This window comes from Melospiza georgiana, chromosome 1 (assembly GCF_028018845.1).
Source record: "Melospiza georgiana isolate bMelGeo1 chromosome 1, bMelGeo1.pri, whole genome shotgun sequence".
Classification (NCBI taxonomy): Eukaryota; Metazoa; Chordata; class Aves; order Passeriformes; family Passerellidae; genus Melospiza; species Melospiza georgiana.
Window position 1 is genome coordinate 19088889 of NC_080430.1, and position 23656 is coordinate 19112544.

At 36.4% G+C, this 23656-nt stretch overlaps 1 protein-coding gene across 1 annotated transcript in view; it reads left to right on the forward strand.

Annotated features, from left to right (window-relative positions):
• The window catches only part of DNAJC1 (DnaJ heat shock protein family (Hsp40) member C1), a 108747-nt gene that overhangs the window by 18174 nt on the left and 66917 nt on the right, over positions 1-23656 (forward strand). The window contains exons 2-3 of the mRNA XM_058025348.1: positions 20285-20386; positions 21108-21154. Of these exons, the coding sequence (XP_057881331.1) occupies positions 20285-20386; positions 21108-21154 (149 nt within the window). The remainder of the gene's footprint in view (positions 1-20284; positions 20387-21107; positions 21155-23656) is intronic.

A 23656-nucleotide genomic window follows, 5' to 3' on the forward strand; every position in this document is an offset into this window, starting at 1 on the left:
TTTTAAATGGCACAGATTCAGCTGACTGCCTTGTGTGAGCCTTCTTTCAGCAGAGCTCGTTCTGCTCTGTTAGAAGTAGGTAAGTGGCAACCCAGTACTTACACAGATCAGGTTGAAACTGTGGACTGCTGGACAGAGGATTTGGTAGAAGTAAATCAATAGTTCTTTCTTCACCAGTGAAGTAATGATAAGGCATAGAATATCTCTGCTGTCAAAACTGTTGCTGGTTTTGGGGTTTTTTTCCTGTTCATTATTCCTTTTTCTGTTTTTAAATTTCTGTGACAGAAGTTGAATTCCTAAGCTCCATTGCATGTGCTGGTCACTATTCTGTCTAACAGGACAACACCAGGATGTCTTTGTACTTTACCTTCTGCTATGGGCAAAATACCCAATTGGAATAACTGCTGGGAAGAAAATGTAGTGAAATAAGATTGTGTGCATGCAGGAGCACATAGAAGCTGTTAGTGCAGTGACACTGGGTGTGCACTGGGAGCTTTATTGCAGTGCTGTTCCTTGGTATTCCACCAAGGTCATGGGGGAGACCTTGTGGGCTTTCTGTAACTCAGAGCACTCCACGTGGGAGTGATGGGCAGCCATGGAAGCAGTTGGACCATAAGTCACTGAGGGGTTGAAATTGAAATAATCAAGGTCTTGCAGCCTGGCTCCGTTCTGCTGTTACTTTGTTAGTTCTTTTTCCTGTTTATTTGATCTAGACAAACCCTCCCAGTTTTTTGGTGTGTTGTGTGCTTGTCTCCCAGTAGGTCACTTGTGATTGTAGAGCATTAAGGCTTCTCCTGACATAACAAATGTCCACAGTTGATTACAGCTGTGGAGCACAAAGAGACTGACATAGCTGCATACTTGCTGCATTAGACACTGCTGGAGACATGAGCTGCTGTTTCACTCTCTCTTTTGAGATGCTGCCAATAGGCAACACAAAGTCTGAGGAGATGTTTGTGCTGTTCCTGCTAATTATGTTATGAAATTCTTCCTAATTGCCAAATTAAATATTATTAGTGTCAAGCATTACATGTATTATTCCTTTTAAAGAAATAAGTTCTTTTATTGTGATGCCTTTCTTTTTCAAAATTTAGTGTTGGGGAATGTGGATATAGATTTTTATTCTGTACAATTTGAAGTAAAAATAAAGCTTACAAAAAGAGATCTGAAACCATTGCTGAATTTATTGTGTGAGACACTATAGTGCTCTGGGGTAAATATACCAGAACTTCAATGAGAAGAACCATAAAGATTGTCAGTATTCAGTAATTATAGTTATCTCTCTACCATACTGATGATTGAGATTTTACATTTTGAAGTTCAGTTTGGGTTTCTTACCACTTGATGGCAGTGAAGGAGCTAGTGTTGCTGGGCAAAGGTTCAGGGCAAGAACCATTATGAATAACAAAAGAGGAGGTACAAAGGAAGCCTCTGACATTTAATATTGTTCACATTTCTAGGTGATATTACATATGCCACAAATGACAGTAGATGGAGAAAAGCCTCTAGATGGAGCTTCAGTACTTTCAATGGGGGAGAGATTTTTATACTCAAGTGGCTTCCTCCTATTTATAATAATTGTTTCTAACAACAAATTTTCCATTTAGACCTGGAATGATACCAGACATTATCAATAAGTAATGTCAGTGCTTCTGCTGTTATAAGCATACTACTTGAAGAACATGCAATTCTGGAATTTTTCTCACACCTTCTGTTCAAATCCTACAACTTCTCAAGATTCTTAATAATTCCCAGGTATTGTTAGAAATGTGTTTTGTAGGTTAAGGATCAACATAATTATTCAAGATTTTTTAAAAAGAAGATAGTTGGATTTCAAAAAGAGAAACTTGAAAAATACTGTTCACTGGAAACTGCCCTGCAATATTTACTGCTGTGCATGCTCTAGTCCATTGAAGAGGTGTTTGTTGTAACATTAAATATTACAATGCACGGATGTGTGTTTGAGGCTCGTTATTAGTGAAGGTTCTTTTGCACTTCCTACACCCATGTACACCTCTTGCCAAGCTGGTATGGGGAAATGAACCATATAATGGCCCTGCTGTAGTAATTGGCTCCACATGGGTGGACTCTAGAGCACAGACAAAACCTTATTTGAAGTAATTGGTGCTTTGTGTAGGTACAAGGGTCTGTACATGCAGATTTATTTTGGATCCTGGGTCAAACCTTGGCATTAGTAAAGGTTTCAATTTCATGCAGTGTCTTTGACGTGTAAGTGATTTTGAATGAGTATCAAAAACATCCGTGCAGATGCAACTTGACTGAACTTTTTTGTTAAAATACACATAGCTAATATTTTGCAGTTATATTTTTGATGGGATGATAAGTAAAGAACTTGGTTTGTTAAGTTTTCTATGTGAGCAGCCTGTTCCTAATTTAAGAGAATGTCAAAAAGCAAACTCTAAATTTGCATAATTATAAAATATTTTAATCATTATCAGCATTATTCTAGCTCTATAATAGTATTATATAAACTCACAGTTAAAAATAAGTTAAAATTGCCAGAGCTATCAAATATTTATTTTGGTTTCAGATGCCATTCTTATTTTTAAAAGGCATTAAAGCACGTTATTCTTCATAATTAGTATTATTCCTCATATTAATGTTAACAATTCAAATTGATGGACTGCTGTGCTGGTTAAGTGCAATGGCAGCCAGAGCAAACTTACTCGGGAAAATTCAAGTTTATTTTATCAAATAAGTACCAAATAAAAATTCTGTCAAGTGGTAGAAAGAAAAGGTTAGAAGATGGAGTCAAAGATAGTGAGTATTTAGAATGATGGTTTTAGTCAGGGGAGACTCATTTGCTGGAAATGCCCTTGTGAGACTGTAGCATTTCATCTCTGGCATTCGTTTGTTGTGTGGCATAAAATGGTGTTGGAATGGGTTTCTTCTCAGTGCTGTTTTCAGTAAGATTTGTTAGAAAACAATGTAATTTTACTCCATTACATGGTATGGCTGCATTTATTTAATTTCATTGGAAAATCTTAGCTACTGTGGTGCAATACAATTTTATGATAAAGTGGTGCAAGCTTTTCTAGCTGCTGCTGTTCAATTTGGGGGAATCTGAAATTTGAAAGATACAAGAAAATTATAGCAGCATTTGAAACATGAAATCTGTTTTAAGAAGTTAATGTTGACCTTACTGTGTTTTGCTTGCCAGGATGAACAGCATAAATGCCAAAAATCAGATATGGGAAGAATACATCTATTTGTGCAAAATAAATTTTATATTTCTAGGTGATTGTTAAGAATTTTAGCAAATGTAGCTTATAAAAAAATCTGGTTGGTTGGTTTGTTTTTTTTTTTCATCCTAGAGATAAACTTATCTAGCTGATGAGCAACTTATTCAGGGGTGCATGTTATATGACTGCATACAATTGTTAAATATTGTGTGGAAAAAATCACATTTCATAAAAGGGGGAAAAAAGGCTGTGAGTATAATGCAACTCTGGTGCTTCCTAGAGGGTAACTAGTTTGTGCTAAATAGTTTCTATATTAATCAGTAGTTGCAATTCCCCAGAAGCAATGTGTTACTTTTATTTCTCCTTATCTGGTAAAGAGTTGCCAATAATAGTAAAGGTCTCAATTTCTAGGTTTTATCTCTGTGGAAGTCAGCAAATTCATATTGATCTTTTAAAAATCCTCTGGCCTTTTTCTTTTACTGTGCTAACACTTGGGATAATTTTTGCCCTGAAACTGTCTCTTAGTTATATCTTTATATTAACTTTATCATTAAAACTTTGAGGTTTGTTGATGGCATTTTTATTTATCCTTGACTGCTGAGCAAATCCCAAATGGTCACTTCCTGTGTGGAAGTCAGTTCTTGGAAAAGGCATAAAATGGAACAAATTACCAACCAGTATCTGGAGATAATAGCCTTGAATATTCCTATGTTTACTCTGATGTCTATTTTGAACAAAGAATTAATTCCCTTTATTTAGGCAATACTTCACTTTGTAATTTAGAAATAAAAATGCCTTACCAGAACTGAAGATGATTGTGAAGTTCATTTTCTCATTTACTTACTTTTTAATAGTGATAGAGGAAATTCACTATTCAAAGCCACTGAATTACTGAAAATAATCAGAAGTTTCCCTTCAATGAAGAGACCTTCTAAACAATTCTAATTTATATTAACAATTACAGAATTCAGTGACAATTCTTTGTTATAATTGTAGAATAATAGAAAAAATTATAAAACTGGTTATAAAAAATTGTCATGATTAACATTTATTGAAGTGTTTAGTGAGAATAGAATAAATATGAAAAATTGAAAATTGCTCATATAATTAACTCTATGTTTTATTTTGCCATGAGAGAGCATTTCGGAATTTGAACTTCTGTTGCAATTTATTTATGTGGTAAACAGCAAGTTTTTTGTTGATGTGCCCTTATTCAATACTCACTTATATTTCAGACTCAGCTAAAGATTTCTGTAGGCTCATTTCATAAAGAAAACAAAATTTTTCAGTTTATAGTTATGAGTCTGACTTGAGATCTGTAAATATTATTGAATTAAAGTTTTGCATGCTTGACAGTTTGGGAGCATAATTCCCATTTAACTCCCATGTAAGTATATGCATGAGTCCTAATATTCCTGAAAACTTGTGTAGCTGGAATTTCAGTATTTAAAACAATGTTGGTTTAATTGCATACAAGTTTTGATTGCCCCATGTGGGAATAGTATGGTTCTATATTTTAAGCTATTCTTTTATATAGTGCAGGGAAACTGCATCAATTATAAAATACATGAAATATTTTATCAAAAATATTACTACAATACTTAGAGTCATGTGACTTTTTAAAGGAAAGGCTTGGATTAGTCATATTTGTTCAGCTTAATGGAATTTGTCTTCCAGGGTATATAAAGCTTTTCAACTCTCAGTCAAATGTTTTACATTTAATGTGATAAATAGAGATAGAAGTGATATAAAGTATTGCAAGTATGTCTTGTATTGATACATGCCAACAGTGCCATTCACATAAGTAAAATGGTTCTGGATTATTTATAACTTCTGAAAATGTACCTCACAAATTATATTTCAGTAAGATTCCAAATAATTTGGTTAAAAAATTGTTGCAGTTATTTGTGATCTAAAAGTAGACACCTCCATTTGTTTTTCTGAGTACCCTCTCATGTAGGGAACTTCTGTTGAATTATTAAGGAAGAACTTTGTTGTACCATAAGAGAATTAGTAATTAAAACACTTTACCACTTTCTCATGTGGCTGCTATTATTTTTAGAATCTCATTATTTTCACTATACTTGAGAGATTTTGGAAGGTGCTGGGACTTGGGCTGCTTTGTCATAGGTGATAAAAATACCTAAGCCTTGCAGAAAGTGCTTGGTAAATACTTCTGAGTCTTTTGAGACAAAAAGTTCATTTTCCTGTAAGAGAGTCATCAGTTGCATGGACACTGTGTTTCAGACCTGCCCGTCTGCACCCAGGCTCATCTGCTTTAAATACATGCAGTCTCCTTTCCTAATTGATGCACTTGCTTTGCCAGTTTCTCCAAAGCCTTTTACAATGATATTCTGTGTCTATGAAGACACCAGTACTACTGTACATCTCACAGAAATGCTCCACTTATAAGGAAAAATCCATTTATGTTCTGTTTGTGTCAAGATCTGTAATTTGAAATAGGCAAGTTGTTAACTAGCCAGATTGTTCTGCAGTTTAGTGGAGCCTGTTAGAATCAAAATGATGCTTCAGAGAGCTGGGGTTTATTTGAAGGGAGGAGGGAAAACACTGCTTGTGAGTTAGTATTATAAAGCAGGTCTGCATTGGATATGCAAATTTTTATTCCTTTCTGAATCTGCTCGTTTCTCTGTCTTTTTGTACTGCAGCCAGGTACCTTAATATCACTTTTAAAAGAACGAAGAACAAATTTCTGGGGCTGCACGCTCTAAAATTAGGGAATGTCAGTTTTCAGAATGTTTCAAATCTTAATTTGGTTTCTTTGTGCTTGTTCATTGTGATGATTTTTAATTCACTACATTATATTCTACAGGGTCTTTACTTATTCAGGCTCAGGGAGAGATCTGGCCCCAGTGCAGCTTCAGGCTTATGTATTGAAAGAGACTGTTGTCTGTAAAAACTGTTTAACCTGTAGATGTTGAGGGTATGTAGAGAGTGGGGGAGAAGATTGCGGGGGGAAATGGTTTCATGGGTAAGCTAGTCAGACGAAAAGTGCCCTTGAGGATTGAATTCTGTTCCTCTCTCTGCCACAGAATTCCTATGTGATGCTTGGCAAGTCGTTTAAACGAAACTTTTCCCAAGTGGTGACTAATTGATTTGAGTGCTCTGCAATTCTGGTTGCATAATTTGAGGTACTAGGGCCTTATATGCAGAAATGCTGAGGGTTTGCAGCTGCAGCTGAAGTCGATTAAAGTCTGTGCCCTGAATGTATGAAATGTTGTTTGATACCGAGCACTTGGAAAAATCGTATCTGAGATTACTGATGATTTTACCTTAATCTGTGCCTCATTTTATGATATATTAAAAAAGGTAAGTAATGTCCACTTGTCTCTTAAGAGACTACAGTGGTGAATAATATTGATGAACTCTGATGCCATCAAGATGGGCTTCAAAACAAATAGCCACAGCTTCCAAACATGTCTGAACAGCATGCAGCTCCGAGCAGATGAGGCCACACATGAATAAATGCGTGGAGAAAAATCCTGAATGGCTGCTCGCTGGGTAAGCACTCATCATCTGCGTGTGGCATAAAGACAGAGTGGCAGGAGTAACAACAGATTGGAGTTCCTTTTCAGGGAATCACTGAGTTCTTGTTTGGAATATTCATTATTGTTTGTAGGATGTATTATCTTTGTCATATTTCTGTTATCTACTAATTTTTAAATGGTAAGTTTACATTTTAGACAGAATTAAATTCAAATTAACCTCTTATCTTTTGGCAGTCTCATAATTTTCTAAACCATACATTCTCTTGCTATTTACAGAGTTTCATACTTTCTCTTGATTCAAAGAACAAAAACAGAATTTGACCAAATATTTTTATCCTTTAGGTCTGTTTGCTCTTTGTTGACATTGCCACAGGGTATTCAGCTTCCACTGCTGGCATCTGCTTAAAGTTGGCTCAGGGTCTGTGTGGTACTGATTGGAAGAGGGGAGCTAGATGAGGAAACAGATTAATTTTAGTACTTTCTTCCTTCTTTCTGGTTTCTTCACTTTGAAGTAAATATTTCTGTTATGTTGTCCTGTGGTACTTACTGGGACAGATTTTTTTCAGAGCTAGTTTTGCAATATTTCTGCCACCACTGTTTTGTGCTTGGGTTTTCTTCCTTCCTTCCAAAAAAGACAAGTTATGAGAAGAGGAAATTGCATCTGTTGGGGAAAAAACCTCTCCATGTATTAGATTCCATGGCTGGGATTATGACGCCGAGGGAAATGCAGTTTTGGCATATTATTGTTACTTGCAGCATTGTCAGTAACAGAATGCTTATTTCTGTGTAGGAACTGTGTACTTGCAGTCTTTTCCTCTTCCCCTGTGTGAAAAGTTACCTACTAATTATATTTTTACTTGTATGATGATTTTTCTTTTAGTCTTGACTTTGTTACTTGAAAACTTGGATGAGAACCCATGTTAAGATTTACCCTTGCTTCATTTAAATCTTATCTTATGCATTTGAAATATTCTACATTTCCCAGTGTTTCTTCTTGAGGCAGCAGGACCAGAGTTTTATCTCCCAACTTTCACTGTTATCTTTGATGCTGATAATCCTGTAATCCCATGTTGAGAGGCAAGTAATGAATTGGTAGTAGCCACTATCTTCTGCAGTCAGTTGGCTGAAACAGATTTCTGGTAGCACAGTTAATGGGATGCAACCTGTGCCAAGTTTTTATTGCTGCTCACTCAACTGCTGATTCTTCTTTTCCACAGGCATAGAAAAAGGCATACTTTTCCTCTTTATTTTGTTCTTTTTGCCTTTTGCAGTGTTTGTATTGCTACCAGCTCTGCTCACCCAACTTTGTAGGTCCTGCAGTTGGCTCTCTTTTGTGCTCTGTAATCCTGCCAGCCTGAGGAGGTATACTTGAAATACAGGTGTCAGAAGAAAATCCCTCTTATCTGTTACTTCTGCTTATGATGGCAGGAAAATGAAAATGGAAGTGGAGGAAGCAGAGATTTCTTCAGTAGTTCAGTTTCAACTCTGCTTTCGTGCTTTGAGGACAGGTCTCTATGGGTGGAGGACACATGGTGTGAGGCAAATACAATCCATACAGCTGCTACCTGTGAATATCAGTGGCTGAAAAACTGACCTTGCATTAGCTCCTTTAGTTGTTTTTCTCTCAGGAAGCAGGGAGCATTTCTCAATCTGTTTCAGTCATGACTTCAGGGTAAGCGTTGAGTATGGGCTGTTACTGTGCCTTTCTCAGTGCTCTGAGGGTGGTGATGAACTATCCAGTTTATCAGCACAAAGGCTTGTTTTTGCTGAATTATTTTTGTGCATAAGGAGAGAAGCAGGCACGTCCATGTGGTTGATACCCACTGCCTTTTGTAGTGGCGAGGCTGTTGGGTGTTGCCCTCAGATGACTGAAGAGTGCTTAAAGCAGATCAGAAGTGTTTCCTTCACTCATCTTCTCTGCTTCTCTTCCCTGTGCAGACCTGTGCTCTGTCTCTTGTCTTGTCTGTGTTTCAGTGTCTGGTTTGGCTCTTGCAGACCAAAAGAGGAGGAAGTTTATGAATCAGCATGAATTACCCCCCTCCTTCCCTGATGCAAAAATGCCCCCAAAGTACTGGAAGAGAAGAGCAATAACTGCTTGCAGGGAGTGGCTTTATGAAAAGCAGAGAAGGGGTCTTTCTGCCCCTTGCTTGGACCTGTGTGGTTCAGTTAAAACATTTTGATTTGAAAAACACAGAGGGCAATTCAGGGAACAGCATGCCACTGTGTGTAACAGTATCTGCCCACAGCTGCCATAAATCTTGAGAGGTAATTATCTTCCTTAAGGATTATTTGGCTCATTCTCAGTAGAAATAATGTCAGATAAGCATTTTTAGAGACCATAATACCAGTTTTCCTTACAAAATTGCTACTGAATGGGAAAGGCTGTCTTCGAGTCAGTCCCGTCGTAAGTCGTTGCATTTATGTGGCTTTTCACATATGTCCGCAATTTTTAAATTTTAACATTATTTAGGCTTCAGTTGCTTATAAATTAATTTTATGTGTGAATTTTAATTAATGATTTCTAATGCTGAACTTGATTTCTTTATCTGTGTACCTTTGGACATCAGCTGCCTAATTTATGGCTCATAGAGATTCTGGCAGATTTTGCCAATAGCGCTTTGCGATGGTCGTTTCCCCTTCCTCCTACCCTGGCCCTTGATCAGATTTGCAGTATTTTATGCCATCAAACTGTGAGCTGAAGTGATCAGACAATGTTTATGATTTCAGCTCCTTTTTTTAGTAGGGTGAAAACATTTAGCAGCGTGGTGGGCTACACTTAGAGTAACCTGTGAAGCTTATTGGAGTTTAACTGAGATGCGTTAAAAGTTTCAGGATGGGATGTGTCTTGCATGCAAAAATCCTGCTGATGCTGGCATCTGGGCTAAAGACAGTGATGGAGGGCATTCCTATATTCTTTCAAGGAGGCTATGTACTAACTCAGCAGTGAATTACTATATAGGTAGTGGCATGTTACAACCTCCCTGAGGTCTTCTGAGTCCCGAGGTAGTAATAGCTCATTAAAATGGTAGTTAATGAGTATAAAGGGATCATTATACGATCTCCTACATGACGGGTAGGGCTAAATCCTAACTAGCTCAGTAGAAAGTATTCTGAATAAAGAAGGAAAGAATTTGACAAATGCTGCTGGTAGTTCTTTATAAACCTAGCTATTTAAAACAATGTTCTTGAGAAACATACACAGAGAAATAATTTTTGAATTAATCAATACCTTTTTAGAAATGTCTTTTAGGGCTTTCAGTGGCATTAGTATTAGTATTTTTAATCTTTGATTAAAAATATGCAGCATTTTGCCACTTCTGATCAGTTGGGTTTGAAGTTAAAAAAAAAAGAGAAAAAATATTTTACCTTATGACTGCTTACATTTGATGTTTTTTTAAGATCACAGAATATTCTGAGTTGGAAGGGACCCTCAAGGATCAAGTCCAAATCTTAAATGAATGGCCCATAACTCAGGATTTGTAGACCTTTTCTGTTTTATATGCCAAAAATAAATAGTGAAACAATTGTGGTAGGTGAGTGGCATTCCCCAAATATGGTTTTATTCATGGAAAACAGAACCACCTCACCCATGATATGGTATTTTCTATTTTTTTTTTCATTTAACAATGGTTATTTTCTGGAAAAAGGTGCTAAGAATTTATTCAAACTGGACAATGTGGATTTTGCACCATGAGATGAAAAACTACTTGATCTCAGTAAATTCTTCATGTCTTTTTTTAGACTCTAGGATGATAAACAAACAGATGAAAAATTGTGGACTCAGGTACACCTGGATCTCACAGCTCAGGTTCAGTGGACAGAGCTATTGCTAAGTGTCCTTAACCTAAGAAAAATAGCATTGCTTCTGCAAAGTGAGCCCTTCAGTAATATTATAGGAAAAGTAGGGTGGAAGCAAATATGAAATGTATTAAGTAAAAAAATATAAATATATTGTAAACATATAAAATATTTGGAGAGAGAAGCTCCTGCTTTCTGTCTTAAATGAATGAATTATGCCTGCTCTTCATGGATGTGGTTTACTACAGCAGCTCTACCCTATCCTAATTTATGTGGTTTTGTTGCAGCATTTAAGGATGTATTTATAATAACCCAGATACAGAATATTTTTAAAGGCACAGTTAAATTAATTTTTTTAAAAAAAGTTTTACTTGTGGAAATTTCTTGTTTTTCTTGTTCAGCTTAGTCCTTATTATTTTCATCTGACATTGTCAAGGAATCTTGCTTATCATATGTGTTCTGTATTGCCATCTTTCAAGGTTAAAGCTGGTAATGGATGTAAAAGTATTCTAAACTCAAATGATATGGATGCCTTACTTGTGATCATCTGCTACGGGATGGCTTTCTTAGTTTGGAGCAGCTGCTGTGTAACAGGACAAATAAGCCTAATGCCTAGTGGTGCAAATCATGGAGTGGGGTCCCATGGGCTTTCATAGCTGAGAAGTGTTTCCTGCCGCCCCTTTTCATTTGCCACTCCTTTCGAAGCCCTTTTAGGTTCTGTGAAATTTCATGGACTCTTCCGGCACGAACATCTGTCATCTTCAGTGTGACAAGAATATTGTCTTTCAGCTAGGACCTTTTAAACTACATAAACAGATGCAGTAAATCCAGTTGGAATATTTTCAGTGTAATTATTAAATTGATCATCAAAAGGGTATTTAAATTCTAAAATATAAGACTGTTAGTGACCTACTGTACCCTGCTGTGACAGAGCTGGTTAAATGGAAGTCCTGCCTGATAAATGCATGCAAGACTTGCTTGTGAAGGAGACTTCAGCAGTCTGTTCCAGTGATATGCTGGTGTAGCTTATGGGATGTTTTCCTGGTACCTGACTTGAATCTTCCTGTGCTGCCAGCTGAGTGATAGTGCTTAGCCCCGGGTAGATCAGACAAAGCGATAATTAAAGTTTTCCTTTAAAGCTACCTTTTGCATATTTAAATATGTTATTTCCTTGTGTCAGCTGCCTTTTCTGTAAGCTTAAGTCACTCTTGTTCTTTTGGCTTTTCTGAACAAGTCGCTGTTCTATTCTTCTAGACCTCTTATTAGTAAGATTTCTTTGTTTATCATCTGAACGTGTTCCTGGCTGTCTTTAATTGTATTGTTTGCACTGGGTGCAGCAATCTGCTGAGGTCTTACAATTGCTGTGTGACATGGCACGGCTGCTTGTTGCCATACTGCTCGTGTCACAGTGCTGTGCAGCACAGAAAGGCAGCATCGTGCCTCTGACTCACCCTCAGCTTGTGATTTACTCATCATTTCTGCCTAACTGCTTTCTTCTATCCTGTGTTTCTGTCGTTGATGAATTCTGTCCAGATGTAGAACATTAGTCTTTCATTCAGGAAATAATGTCATATTTTTTAACAGCAATTCTCCGATTTGTCCAGATCTTTTAAAACTCTAGAACTCCGTTCTCTTTGACTGCATTGTGTAGGTTTTTCGGGTTAGTGTTAACTACCCGGTCAATCATGATTCTGTAATTAACTTGCCAGTTAAAATACTGACTGTGAGCTTGGGACACAGGCTTCATAAAATCCTTTTTGAAACACCTTTTCATTTTTTTACTGTTAGGGCCTTTGAATATTTAAGGTATGATTTATTTTTATTTTCTTTTCATTTTGTTTTGCACTTGCAAGAGAAAGCTGTATGATACCCATGTTTTTGTTTAAAATAAGGTTGTACATTAAAAGCATTACTAAACTCAGTGTAGCAAAATGGTCACACGATACTTTCCAAACTTATTTAACTCTGTTTTTAAAATGCTTCATGGAGTTGAGCAGCAATTACAAATATAAATTAGAGCATTGTATAAACATTAAGGTCTGCTGGACGTAAGGTTTTTACACCTTTGTTTTTAAACTATGTGTATATATGTGAAAATGTATATGATGGATGTATCTGGGTGTATGGGCATATATATTGGTGTCCTTCACTGCTGATCAGCTGAAGAAGTTGCTAATAAATAGTTAATGTTTATTCTATAAATTAATGCCTGTGGGGATTATTCACCTTGTGAGTGTTGTTGAAGCATAAGATAATGGGTATATTTTTGCAAACTTTTGTGTTGAAGGTAATTGTGCTTTGTTTGCTTCTTGTATGGCTTTATGTTTTCATTCATACCTCCTATATCCTGTCCCTCAAATGCTCTTTCTTCATTTTTTGGCCATCAGAAGGAAGGTAATAAACACCTTTCATAAAAATATGAAAAGTTTCAGCAATTGAAGTTGTAGACACAGAAGTGACAGTAACACTGTTTAGGTGACACAGGAACTCGGTAATTCGAAGCTTAAACAATTTTAGGGGGATTATTATTTATTTTTTAAATAGGTATTTAGTTGTCATTAAGATCTTAGTCTGTAGTTGTTAGAAATCTCCCTGCAAAATCTACCCTTGAACTGAAACCAGGGAAGAGTTTTTTGAAAAGATGTCTAGGTGTGTCAGAGTGTATGGGTCAGTTCTAGTGGAAGGGTGTAATGAGAACAGGAATAGCAAAAGGAGGAAGAGTTGTGGTAGGGATGTAGCCTTGCTGATTTTCTAATTTTCTTTAATTCCTTACCCTAAGAAAAGAAGCTGGAAACGTTCTGAAGCAGAAATGTACCAAGAGCACTATATAAACAGTCAAATAGCTGCATATTTTTGGCATTACATCATGGGAAGGGTTGGAACTTGTCAGATGCAACACCCTAAAATCTTTGCTCATGCTCCACAGTGGTGAATGGGGACTGCATGCAGCTGTCCTTGGGTCCAGTGTCACCTCTTGTCAATCAAGGGGCTGTGCTATCTGAGAGCAAAGGCATTGAGCATGAAATGCACTGCAGGAGACACCACATTTTGCTTTCCCTGCCAACCTGGGCTGTAAAAGCAATAGTCTTTCTTTGGAGCAACTTAGTTCCTCTGAAAGTGTTGCAGAATCAGGAATTTTGTAGGTAATGTTTTTATGTGAGAGCTGTAGGTTGGAGATCTCAGATGTAATAGGCAGATTTTTAAGAGAACTCACTAGAAACAACTTTCTTTAGTCTATAAGGTATATGCACACATGTATATATAAATATATGCAACTATCTATATTATAAAAATATGTAATACATGTAACTGTGTAAACGATAATTTCATGTACCAAATAGAATAGAAATAAATATGTAATAGTGTTCCTGGAAAAGAATGTGAAATAAATAAAGATTATCTACTAATTCCTTCATTTTGAGCTATCAGAATAAAAAACTAAATGCAAATAAAATACAGCAGTAGGAAGAATTTTTTATTAGTCAGTACTGGCTTGAGTTTTCCTCAGTTGTTGTTTGGTAGCATCTGTCCATTGTGAATTTGAAGAATAATTCTAAAGCTGTTGAGAGTTGATGAGTGTTCTCTGCATCTCAGAGACAAAGTCTGTATTAAAATATATACTTATGGTTGTACATGACACTGTTCTCTTGGACAGTGTAATTTTTCCTAAGTAATCAGTTTCTGAAAAAAATGCAGAAGGTAAAATAGTTGAAAGGAAGAAAAGAATTATATATAAATACTGTTGTTCAAGTTGGTGAGGAAAACCTAAGCCCATACAATTGTGCACATATGCTGAGGAGAGCACTTTTTTTGGTTTCTCAAGCATGAGGCAGCAGAATTTTCATTCATTTGGCATGCTAGGCTGAAAACAGAGTCTTCTTTCATTTGACACACTCCCCTGGAAACAAACATGCCAGTGAAGGGATTGTGCCAGTTATCAGAAGCTTACAGGAATACATTGTGCTGGTTTGTATTCATTTTCATTTCATGAATTGCTTAAAAACTTAGCAGAATAAAAAAGCATTAAAACACCTTTTCAGCATTATTTTTAGTTCCTATCTATTTCCCTGCTGTGCTGTCATTCAGTTTAAATCAATGGAATGTTGTGAGACACATGGCTGGGTTTGCAGCAGAGCACATCTCTCCTCCTCCCTGTGTATGCTCCGAGTATTCATCTGTAGACAAGCAGCAAATTTGAGTTTTACTCATTTTACATCCTTGGAGAAGATGAGTGTCTTAGAAAGAAGCTCAGTAAAAATAAAGAGTAATTGAACAAAGGTTATGCAGCGAGAAATTTAAGCCAAAACTCAGCTGGTATCTATTAACTATGAAAGTTCACAGATAATGCGTGGTCTTCTGGGAGACACTTGTTTTCCTTTCCTAGAGTTATATTCTTCAGGATTGCCAGCAGGTCCTTCCCACCTCTGGAATTTTCTACAAGATTCTATTTCCCTCATAAATGTTTTTCCACATGCAGACTTGGCAAAATCAGGTGTACTTCTTGGAACTAATCTGGTCACGGGAGCTTAAATTAAGACCAGGTTGCAGTAAGTATGTGTGAAGTAAATCTGGGAGTGGTATTGAGGGTCTGTGTCAGCCTGTGCTAAAGCAAAGAGGGGTAAGGAATGAGGAGAAGGGGTCTTGGCTATATGGTTTCCATCCTAAGAGTTACCTGGGGAGGGGTTGTGCAGTCTCCGCTGTCGCTGTTCTGTCTCCGTTGTTAATGAGGCACTAAGGAGGCAATCACCCACCCGAGTTCCTCGGGGCTGCTTAAGGAGTGAGGACAGTGGGTGTTTCATCCTTGACCTGCAGTCACGTTTGTTTGTTCTCTGACACTTAGGGATACTCGTTTTCTGTGGACTTCACATGAACACAAACAAATAGATAGTATCAGTGCTGACACAATGTTTAATAGATGGTGGTAGCTTCTGTCCAGTTATCTGTGCCTGCATGTTGGTGAGTTTTGTGGGACAGGCTGTACATCCTGCAGATTGAAGTCATAGCTGAAAAACAGGTGATTGTAAATTTACAAAGCGTACTTTGTTTCCTCCTGTTCTGCTTCAGCTTGTATGGCTGATGCTCACCAGAAGGAAAGTGGTGACTTATGCCCTCTCTTCTACACAGAAGTACTGAATGAAATATTTTTATCAAAGAAACCCAATACATTTGAATTGCTCTAGAATTTAAAAAAATAAAGAAAAATTAGAAAATCCAAACAACAAAGCTTCATAGGTTTGATTTATAGTTTGGGAAGGCTGAAAAAGGCCTCATGAAAGCTTGCCTGCACTGATGTTGCTAACAAGTTCAGACTCGAAGTACAGTCAGCTGGTGCTCTATACACTTGTCACTTTTTGCCGTATAGCTTCAGTAACATGGCTGTGGAAAATTCTACACAGTCATTCAGCAGCAGTGCAATGAAATAGATATACTGATGTCATTTTCCTTTCACCCATCAAGTAGTGATTGGACAAACTGCAAGTGAATAGAAATGTGATTTCTATCTGCATAGTTGGTTCTGGGACCATGAGCCTTCCATTGCTAATAAAGATGCTGCCACCTATTTGAAGACATTGGCAGACATATTTAAAACCCAAGATGAATTGAGCACATTTAGTGCGTTAGAAGCAGTTGCTAAATTGTGAGTAACTAAGTCTTGTTGTATAACTGCATTGCACTCAAGGGAACAATTTAGGTTTTGAATTGTGTATGTTGGTAAGTGAAAACTATGTAGACATTGATTATTTTTTCCCCTTGACCTAATCACTGTTTGCCTATGGCAATATCTGATATGTTATGTGTTCACCAAGAATTGTCTTGGGAACACAATGAGGCTTTTTTTTAGCTTCATTAGTAATCATAGTTACATTAGGAAAGGAAGGCAATGGAGTAATATGCTTGTATTGTGTACTACACCAGTTGTTTGATTTATTGTAAAGGTGGACATGAACTCTGTGGGACTCTGAATTTGTATAGACAGAGGAGGAGACCAGATTTAAAACTTTGTGCATCTTGAACAGGAATTTAATTTTAAAAGAATGGAAGACAAATATGCATTTATATATTTTATTTTTTTGTTGTGAAAAATTCCTTTCTGTGTTCCTACTCATATATTTGTAGTATGAGAGAACTTTCCTTGGTAATACTAGAGAATTTGGACATGATGCTGACTAAAATGAAATTTAGTAATGTGTTTTTCATTGTCAGAATTCAACAAGCTGCCAAAAGTACATCATAAACAGGGAGAAGAATGTTTCTTCTTCTGTCCCACTCTTTGAATCTGACATGTATTGCCCTTTAGACAAAAATGTGAAAGTCCAGCAGAAACCTTAAGAAATGTGTTTGACTTTTGACATTCTGTTGATTTATTTAAATGTTAATTTTGTTTCTGTGCTAACATACTTGTTTGAAATATAAGGGATTATAAAAAAAAATGTACAAGATTTAACTTTTAAGTTCTGCCTAGAGGTCATGTAACTAGGCACATGGACACTCTTTTGATGAAGTGTTGGGCATTAAAAAATGAACACTGGCATATTTCCATGCATAAGAAGCCATACTATGGCCTACCTAAGTGTAAACTTGCAGTTTTGTATTTCTGAGAACCAATTGTAGCACAAAACAAAGAGATGTTCAACCTTGGAACCATGATGGGACAATATTGCTTTGGGAGGATATTTATCAGAAAATAAGGTGGTACTCATGATGTTTGTATCCCCCTGAGGGTGACAGTGTGACAGGCTTATTTCCAACAATTGTGGCAAAACTTGCAAACCTGAAGCAGTGTTGGAGAAATCAGTGAATCAGCAGCACTGGCTGTCTGTGGCATTATCAGCTCCTTCTGCTATTAACTGAGGTGCCTCTACAGGTTTTGCTTTTCCCTCCTTAGATAACTGAGATTGAGATTTCTCTAGCAAACAAAGCAACCTAACATGTTGTTTCATTTAAACAAGCAAAACCTTAGTGTGGTCATGGCTTTCTCTAGTCTCTGGACTTCTGTTGTAATATGTAAAACAACGTCTTAGTCTGCAGAAAACACCAACTCCTAACTCTGTGTCTAAAAGCTTGAACTTTTATGGAAATGTTACTGAAGATGGCCAGCAGAGTCAGGTCTCTCAGAGCAGCTGACATCAATGTGGGAGGTGTTTCTTTATTGGTTGGAAAGACTCATTCTTTCTAGCTTATTTAGAGTCACACACTGGTAGGAAGGAACTTCTGTAGAGAGGAGAGTCTTTTCTCAGAAACCAATGACTTTTGTTCAGGGCAGGTTCTAGAGGATCGGGAGCTCTGCCTGAAGATGCCTAACAGTACCTATAGGTAGCATTAATTGGCAAAATATTTCAAATATACAGTGGTCCTCTGTGTTGTGTTTGGGGGTATTGTGGGGAATGGGTTAGCAGGCAGACTTACTGCTTTAGAAATTAATATGTGCCAGGTGTAATGAAATAATTGACAGTAATATCCCAGTATTTAATTTTTTGTTGATATTGTAATACACTCTTCAACCTTTTAGTGGCTTAATTACAATAAACTGATATGTTGATAAAGATCACTGTCATGGTTTAGATAAAACCATGGCCAGTAAAATATTTCCTGTTTTTTTATTTGCTAAAGTAGTGTTTAAATAATTATATTTTGTTTGAAGACAAGCCCATGTTGTTTATGAAGTGGCTGACTGGGTTGGTAGATGAGGGGAAACAAAACAATCTCTACATTATTTCTGGTAGCTAAGATGAACCATCTGGTTTTGTAAGTTTCTAAATTTGTGAGTTTATACATTTATTTCAACTTCTCAAGGTGAAACAACCTAAATATTTAAACAACTTTATAATTTCAGAGTTGTCTTGGGATCCTTTGCTTAAGCATTGAACAGATAAAATACCTTTTGTCTTGATCTCTTACACAAAGTGCTCCCAAATAAAACTAAAATTTCAATTCTTCAGATACAACTGAAAACACTGTAACTTCTTTTTTGCTTGTTTGTTGTTTGAAGTAATTGGAAGAATATTGCAGAACAGCCTTTAATATGTTTTATTAGGTTTTTAACTGATAAAGCATAATCATGAGTTGTTAATCATGGGTGCTCCAAAAATAGTACCCAGCATATCTAAATGTGTGGTAGAGAAGGAATAAGTTGTAGTTTATCCAAAATACAAATCTAGAGATACTCATTTGTCAAGGTTATCATAGTCTCAATCTCTAATTTATAAAAGATATTTTTGCATCTCATTTTCCCATGTATTTCATATAATTCTATTAAGTCCACATCCCAAGAATTTAATATTTCTTTGAGCTTAGAATAGATATTTAGTCACTGTCTCTTCCTTCCCTTTAGCTGAGAGTTAAAAATAAACCTGTGAAACAATGGCAATATGAAACAACTCATTGGCAGTAATCAAGCTGGGAGCAAGTTGCTTTTTGAGCAGAGGAATTCTGCTTCAGTGTGCACATGCCTTGGAAGTAGATGTTGAAAATGGAAAAAATTAAAAATGGATGTGTGGTATTTTCAGGAGAAATCTTCTTTCAGTAGTAAAAACATTTTCCTTTGACAGAGAAGAGACTATGGAAACTTTGGTCTTTTATTAGGGGAAAATATGAACTTCCTTGAAGATATTTTCTGTGCTGTATTTTCACAAATTCTGCATTTTCCCCTGCTTTTCTCCCTCCCCTAGTTCAGTCTTTTTCTATTATTCACTCTGGGCCCAAACTTGTACACAGCATTTTAATAGCCTGATGTTATAAAAACCAAAATTAAAGTAATGATATATAATAAAAAGCCTAGCAGACTAATTACAGTATTGAATTAATTATTATCTTATTTTACTTTGTTCTGTGGCTAATTCAGGTCTGGATTTTTAATCCCTGTTTATACTGTAATTTTGAGAGAGAGAATATACTTAGGAATAAAAGAGAAAATACTTAGGAATAGTATATATAAAATCAAGAAATAAAAATTGTCAGATAAGCAGTTGATTTCTAAACTGTTGCCTTGGACATGTTAGCAGTAAAATGCAAGTAGTTCTGTTTAAATGTTGTGCTTTGTGTATCTTCTGGTGAGGATTACACCTATATGACATAGAATACAGCTCTTGGTATCTTCATTTCTGGATATCTTTGCAGCATGTACTAAATAGCAGTCATTATTCAGAAATTTGCGTTTGTGCGCTTAGTGGGTACATCATTTTGTGTTTAATTTCATTTTTTCTCCCAAAATGCGTGCAATTCTTATAATGGTTAAGGTATAGATTGATGTCAGTGCTACAGTATAGCTCCAAGACTGCAATTTAAAGCTACTTTAGAAAAATACAATTCTTCAGACATGGTGAAGCTGAAGTTGAATGGAAGTCCTATTAGGAGTGAATTGCGTGTAAATATTAATAAGGGAAGAGTTCCTAGCAAGTCCTGAGTTTGGGAAATTGAGCATGATAATTTGCTGAAATTATGTCTGTCTTGAAGATATGCAGATGCAATAATTTTCAGTTTTCAGTTGAACTTTTAAATGGTGCAGAAGGTGCCCGGGCTAGGTTTTAAGCAAGGAAGTGTTTGCAAGTATTGGCAAATGTCGTTGTAATGGATGTATGGTAATGAAAGGAGTTAAGATGAAAGATGAATTGGACTGAATGGCTGTTAAGTCATTTAGGCTGGGCTGGTTGCAGGTTTGGTTGTTAGATGTCTCAAATTACATTGCCTTAATTCCTACACTTGGTTGGCTGCCTACAGATCTTCAAAAAGTTCAGGGAATTGTTTTCTCACAATTTGCTTTGTTTTCCTCCTTTTCAGGATGCTTCATCTGCAGACATTCGGAAAGCGTATCGAAAGCTTTCTCTGATTCTGCACCCAGACAAGAATAAAGATGAAAATGCAGAAATACAGTTTAGGCAAGTAAGTGTGTGGCAATGAAACTTTTAGGGGAAAATAGAATTTTTATGTCAATGTTGTTTTAGTAAGAACAGTGGTGCACCTTTGAAATTAGTAAGTTAAATATTGAATTACAGTTTTGCTGATGTAGCTAGACTAAAACCAAGTACACTTTTTTGGAATTAACTTGTTCAATAACTTGTATTTCATATTTACCTATATATTAAAAATAATTTGAACATAATGCTTATGCACTTAGGAGGTAAATATGTTTTACACTTCCAAAAGCAGTGGGGAAAATTTCTGATCAGTTCTCAACACAGATCCTAGATAGGCATAATTTAATGAAAATAATTAATTTCAGTTATTTTTGAATATTTGTGGAGTGAAATAACATGACTTTGTAATTAGCTCTACCTTTAAAAATATACCTCGGGCTGAACTCAGTTTACTTGATTTTAGTAAGATCTTCAGGATCTTCTAACTGAGACAAGGCTTAGTTTGACAGATGTGAGGATGGGGAGAAAGTCTTGTATAAGAGTTGCTTGTTTCTGTCTGATGACATTTGTATATGAATATACTTTTGCACACTGAGTTTGTCTCTTAGTGGTGTAGGGAAAAGTGAAAACTAGCCAAGACCATTTGTTGGCAAATGTAAAAATGATACTACTGCTCAAAATTTATAAATTCAGTCATAAAGTAAAATCTTTCTGTGTTTTCTTTTTTGGTGTGGTGTTTGTTTTAGTTGGTGGCCATCTATGAGGTTTTAAAGGATGAGGAAAGGAGGCAGAGGTGAGTTAAATTACACAGGTTTTTAAGTAAAGCATTCATACCAGTGTTATATTCAAGCTCTATTTGACTTAGTTGTAACACTTCAGATTATTCTTTTGCATAATTTCAGTTAGTAAAATCTATGTAATTGTTTAATTAAACATTGTATATGGCTTAAATGGCAAAATGGTGTTTTTGCATGACATAGTTTTTTCTCCTTTAAAATTAGTACTTGAAAACTTTGAAAGTTAGCTGTTATTTCAAGCAATTTTAAAAAATACTTAACAGCCATATCAGCTTTTTTGCTCAGTTGTCAATTTTTAAAAACTGTGATTAAAAAATATTGGCCATTTATTCAAATGTCAGTAATACCTCCCTGTATCAGTAAAAGGCTTGTTGCCTGATATTTAGGGATTATTTCCTTTGTATGCTGTCTTCAGCATTGTTTTCTGTTGCTTAGTTAATAGGTTTTTGTTTTTTTTTTCTTTCAGATGTAATAGTGGAAGCTTTTAAATATTTTTTAATAAATGCTAGTTGTCCTTGCTGGTTCAGGAGCTGTTCCAGCAGTACCTGAAGGGTAGGATAAAGAACTGGAAACCTGGGGCTAATTTACTTTCTGGAAGATTCATTTGAACTTTTTTTCCTGTTTTTAAACAAATAGGAGTTTCAACCAATGATTATCAGAGAAACTGATACACTGAAAGACTTTTGCTTTTGGGTTGGTGTTTTAGTAGATCATCTTTCAGCTTACAAGTCTTTAAACGGGGTTTTATGAGACATTTCTTGAAGGGATTTTGGCTTTGTAGATGTCTTGGCAGGAGTCCAGGGTTTATAGTACAGATTATCTACTTTTTTGATAATCCCCTTTTCAAGTGTCATGAAAATGTACTTCATGGAAGCACTTTTGGAAATTTGTGGGGTTTTTTATTGCATCCTTCTAAAGAGAATTTAATTGTGAAGTTACACTTAACAAAAGTTTTAAAAATGTTAGCTAAACGATTTCAGGCCACCAAACCCCCAGATCTTCCCAACTTTTTGTTAGTAGCATTGTTTGCATGCACTTCAGATTGTTGTTTCTCTGAAACTTAGTTCCATCATGGAACTTGTAGGAATTTCCTTGCAGCTGTAATAGAAGCTTTCTGCACGAAACTGTGATGCAGTAGCTTGCAAAAACTATGGCTTAAGCCTTGCATACATTACAGACGTGACTAACTTACTCAAATATTGTTAATTAGTGCATCAGTGATTAAAAGAAAAGTTAAAGCAGCAGCAGATTGTTCTGTCTTAGATTGATTTAGTTGTCACTAACTTATTTTGTAAATAGACAATGTCTTATTTTTCTTGCTCAATGTGGATGTATGAGTGATACTGATTTTTTACTCGAATTAATAGAAATGTGGTGGATTAAACAGTGTTTACTTCTGGAGAATTTTCTGTAAATAATATGCAGAGTTTAGAAATAACCTGTAGAGCAGAGCTGTATGGTCTCACTGCTTGCAAAGCCCTGTATTGATCACGTTTATTGCACAGTGTAATGATAATCTCTCAGCTGAGCACGTAAATGGAGGGTGGCCTGTAAGGCGTTGTTGTAGCATGTTTCTAATACAGGTCTTCAGTAAGTGTGATAGGAGCTGCTCTCCCTGTTGTATTGGTTCTGCTGTAAGGTAACTCGAGCCTTACTTGCAGCTGCACAGCCGAGGAAAGGGTGGGAGTTGCTACTTTTGGAATCTTTGTACTTTAAATGTTGATACTTGGTTTGAATTGCGTGAGGCGATGGGCAGAATGGGATAGGCTCGGAGCTGGCTCAGGGCCCTGCACTGGGCAGAAGCCACTGGAGCCTCATGCTGGCACTTGGGTGGGAATCCCTTCCCTGCACCTGAATGCCTTGGGGCAGGGTTGGTACCACTGAGAGGAGAGCCAGCTGCAGGCTCCTGCTCTGTGCAGTGAAGGCAGCTGTACCTGGCTCTTACTGCTCCTCTCAAAGGTGGTGTAATCATTCCTGGTGTGTGTGCAGGGAGGGGAGCCAGCAAGAGCAGGAATAAGGTCCTGCACTCTACAGGGGAGTGATGAACTCATTTTGAAACAATAAAACCCCTTCTCCGTGAATGTCATTCTTGGTGAATGTCAGAGGTGTTGTTCGTTTGTGTGACAACAGAAACAGTGTTTAAAAAGGCAGATCTGTTGGCCAGCTACATGTAATTATTTTTCTAAAGCCTTTGCATTTTCTTATGTATCAGTGAATTTTTACTTTATCTGATGGCAGAAGCCTTTGTTAAACTATTACAGTTACTCTACTGACAGTGAAATGACTGGGCTTTAAAACATGGTTTTCTTTTTGGAGAAAGTCATTTAGTTGCACGTGAAATATACCAGTATCATTATTAGTACTGCATAATATGGTAATACTGCCATGTTAGGACTTCTCTCCTACACACTTTTGAGTGAAACATGATCAAAGCATTAAAATATTCTGACACTAAACATACATGCAGCATCATTTAATGTAGCACTGTTTAACATTAA